The sequence below is a fragment of the Theropithecus gelada genome, chromosome 15, assembly GCF_003255815.1.
Source record: "Theropithecus gelada isolate Dixy chromosome 15, Tgel_1.0, whole genome shotgun sequence".
In the NCBI taxonomy this organism is placed as follows: Eukaryota; Metazoa; Chordata; class Mammalia; order Primates; family Cercopithecidae; genus Theropithecus; species Theropithecus gelada.
In genome coordinates this window covers 367,642-371,441 of record NC_037683.1, presented here as the reverse complement: position 1 = coordinate 371,441, position 3,800 = coordinate 367,642, and the positions used below count along the sequence as shown (strand labels likewise).

General features: G+C 59.8%; 1 protein-coding gene across 2 annotated transcripts in view; it reads left to right on the top strand.

Annotated features, from left to right (window-relative positions):
- Positions 1-2,994, top strand: part of EHMT1 (euchromatic histone lysine methyltransferase 1) — a 223,323-nt gene extending 220,329 nt beyond the window's left edge. For both annotated transcript variants that reach the window (XM_025359652.1, XM_025359650.1), the window contains exons 26-27: positions 1,257-1,432; positions 1,680-2,994. In XM_025359652.1, the coding sequence (XP_025215437.1) occupies positions 1,257-1,432; positions 1,680-1,860 (357 nt within the window). In that variant the 3' untranslated portion in view covers positions 1,861-2,994. The remainder of the gene's footprint in view (positions 1-1,256; positions 1,433-1,679) is intronic.
- Positions 2,995-3,800: the final 806 nt, after the last annotated feature.

Below are 3,800 nucleotides of genomic sequence, written 5' to 3'. Positions count from 1 at the left end.
GCCCGCGCCGCGAAGGTTGTTGGAGATCTGCCCTCGTCCACGCCTCCACCCGCTTGCTGGTTTGGGTTTTAACCTCTTGATCTGTGAGCGTCTCTGGTTCTCTGGTTGATACTCATTTTGGGGCAGGTTGTGGACCAGGTGTCTCTGCCTGCAGGCTCCTCCCTCTTGGAACTTGGTCCTGGGAAGCCCCAGGTGCCTCCTTCCCCGTCTGCCTGGCTGTCGTCTGTGGTGGTGCCTCTTCCCGTCGCTGGGTAACAAAACCACGCCACCCACCCGCAGCTCGCCAGGGCGCCCGCCCACTCGGCCCAGTGTGCGCAGCAGGGGTTGAGCGTGCCGGGCCTTGGGCTGCACAGGCGGGGTGCTGCTGAGCCCAGGTCCCTGTGGTCGCGTGGGCAGCGTCCAGGTTCCTTGCTAGCTGCTGGCCGGGACCACCCACCTTCCTCCCACGCAGCCCCGCGCCCCGCGCCAGCAGCTCCACGCCCTGGGTCCCCAGAGACAGCTGCTTTTAAAAGGGTTGCGTGGTTAGGTCAGGCCCACCCACCTCATCCCCCTCTCTACAGTCAATTCAGAATCCATCATCGCAGGCCAGTGTCAGGGGCCAGGACCATGCGGCCACCTGGAATCTTGGGCTTCTCTCCAAGGCACCAGGGTGAGGAGGACGCCTCAGTCGCTTCGGCCTCGTGTTCCACAACCACACCAGCTCCCGGAAGGGCTGCAGCAGAGGTCGCTTTCTATGGGCAGCCTCCGCCTGAGGGCCCTCCCCGGTGCCATTCGCCACTGAGTCTCCCCAGACCCTCCGGGGACTGTTCCGCCTCCTCGTCACCGAGGCAGTGCGTCCGGGACGCCAGCTCCATCCTTCCCGACCCCCTCAGCCCCTGCTGCTGCCTCACGGGGCTCTTGCAGCCCCGGCCTCCTTTCCCCTATTGGTGCCAGACGGCCCCATGGGTACTGGGTGGGACGGTGCTGTCCGTGTTCCGTCGCTGGAAGCCCCATGGGGACGCCGTCAAGGGAACGGCCTGCACCACCCCCACCGCACCGCAGACAGCGGCCCAGCAGGGAGGGCAGGGTGCGGGGTGGGCGGCCACACAGCGGGAAGGCCAGCGGAGGTTCCGCACCGCCGCCAGGGATCACTGGAGAAGGCCCTCCCGCGTGGCGGGCTTGCGCCCAACCCCAGGCTCTGGGGCCGCCGTACCCGGCGAGGCCGGCTTGCGGGGCCCTGCTCGCTGCAGCGCGTGCCGGCTTCTCTCGCCCTGCAGGACGGGGAGGTTTACTGCATCGACGCGCGGTTCTACGGGAACGTCAGCCGGTTCATCAACCACCACTGCGAGCCCAACCTGGTGCCCGTGCGCGTGTTCATGGCCCACCAGGACCTGCGGTTCCCCCGGATCGCCTTCTTCAGCACCCGCCTGATCGAGGCCGGCGAACAGCTCGGGTACGCACCGTCCCAGCCCCTGGCCATCTCCGCTGCCAGCGGGACGGTTCTAGGAACGGGGCTTGCGTTGCTTTCCTGGGCTTGTCCGGGTTTATCCTCAGGGTTTTCCTGTAGTTGTAAAAACTACGGCCTGGGATGCGGCGCGGCACGTCGGGGTGAGGAAGCTCTGGCCTTGCCTGCCTTTATCTGGCTTGTGGGAGGTGCCGGTGGGATTCGACTGGGAGCCTTGGTTCTGTTCCCTCCCCAGGTTTGACTACGGAGAGCGCTTCTGGGACATCAAAGGCAAGCTCTTCAGCTGCCGCTGCGGCTCCCCCAAGTGCCGGCACTCGAGCGCGGCCCTGGCCCAGCGTCAGGCCAGCGCGGCCCAGGAGGCCCAGGAGGACGGCCTGCCCGACACCAGCTCCGCGGCTGCCGCCGACCCGCTATGAGACGCCGCCGGCCAGCGGGGCGCTCGGGAGCCGGGGTCCGCCGCGTCGCCGTTTAGAGGAGGAGGAGGAGGAGGAGAGACTCCTGCGGGGCTGCGCCGCCGGCTTCCTGGAGGGGTCGGAGGTGAGGCTGCAGCCCCTGCGGGCGGGTGCGGACGCCTCCCAGCCACCTGCCCAGTGCCCAGGCTGGAGCGCACCCTTTGGCCCGCGCCCCCAAAGACGCTGGGAGTCCGCACTGGCATCACTTTCTGAGTTTCTGATGCTGATTTGTCGTTGCGAAGTTTCTCGTTTCTTCCTCTGACCTCCGAGGTCCCCGCTGCACCACGGGGTTGTTTGTTCTCCGGCCCGGCCCAGACTGTTGTGTGTGGCGCCGCCGAGGCCACCGTTAGCGCGAGCTGCTCCGTTCGCCCTGCCCGCGGCCTGCGTGGCCGGTGCCCGGTCCCAGGGGCTGCCCGGAGGACACTGTCTGCTGCCAGTCTCGGAGAGTCAGGAGACCGACCCCACCACTAACTTTGGAGAAAATGTGGGTTTGCTTTTTAAAGGAATCCTATATCTAGTCCTATATATCAAACCTCTAACTGACGTTTCTTTTCGAGGAAGTGGTTTGGTGGGTGCAGCCCCCGCCGGTTCCGTTGACGCTGGCACCTTCTGTTGATTTTTTAAGCCACATGCTATGATGAATAAACTGATTTATTTTCTACCATTACTGAACATTAGGACAAACAAAAAATAAAAAACAAAACACAGACAACGGTGCTGATTCTGGTGTGGTTTCTACTCACCACGTGAAATAAACTATCAACTGTATAAAGAGAACAAAGTGATTTTAGAATAAAATGCAGGAAAAACTTTTTTAAAAATGTTAGTCTTGTAGTGTGAATAAATTTGCCATCACCTTTTGTGTGGTGGCCTGGCAGGTCATATACTTTTTTTTGGCATATACCTTTTTAAATACTGTAATTAGTGCAGTAACAGTGGGGTTTTTTTTGTGCAACTCTTCTAAACATTCATAATGCAGTCATGTTTATTTTTTTCTGTTAAAATGTTTTTGACAGTTTTAAGAGCAGTCTTTTGGCTCTGACCATTTCTTGTTCTGTTTTCAATGAAATCAATAAAAAAAAAAAGAAGTACTTTAAATGGGGTTTTTATTATGACACCATATTTCAGCTGGTCTCTGCAGAACTTGCGGGTCCCCCCTGGACCCGGCCCAGCTCTCTGTCCCCTGTCCAAGGAAGTACAGCTTCCTTTTCCCCCCAGATTTGTCCCCGAAGGGGGGACATTCCAGGCAGAGGTTAGGGAAGCTCCTGTGCATTCCTGCGTGTGTTGAATGAGTCTGTGTGTGTCCACGAACGCATTGGGCATGTGTGTGTGAATACATGTGCGAGTGTGGGCACACTGGTATGTTTTGTGTCTGTGCGTGTCTGCATGTCTGCGTCTAGTGCCAGGTGCCCAGGTCTGGGCATCGTTCTGGAAGCCGACAGGGCTCGTCAGGTGAGTCTCACAGCCAGAGGCAGAGCTGCACGTGAACAGTGAGGCTGGAGAAGGCAGAGCCAGAGCCCGTCCTACTTCCTGCCAGCCACGACCCCCACCCCTCTGTGGGGACCCCTAGACCAAAGCCTCCAGCCTGCTGTGTTCTCCATGCTGGCTGCCTCACTCACCACAGGAGGGCTTTTAGTGTAACCTCAGTAACACACTCAGACACTCCGTGGTTTAATACACAGAATTCACTCAGGCATTTTAGATGCTTATCTAGCACGGTAACAACTGCCCTGCACTTTGTGAATAGACGGCCCAAGCAGGGTACGTGGTCGTCCAGCCTGAGGTACGAGTGCCTGTCACCAGACATGGCGCAACTGCATGAAGGACTGGGCAGGCGGACCCAGTGTGGATGTGGCCCATCTGTGACCCCTCTGCACAGGGCCACAGGGGAGGCCACGTTCCTC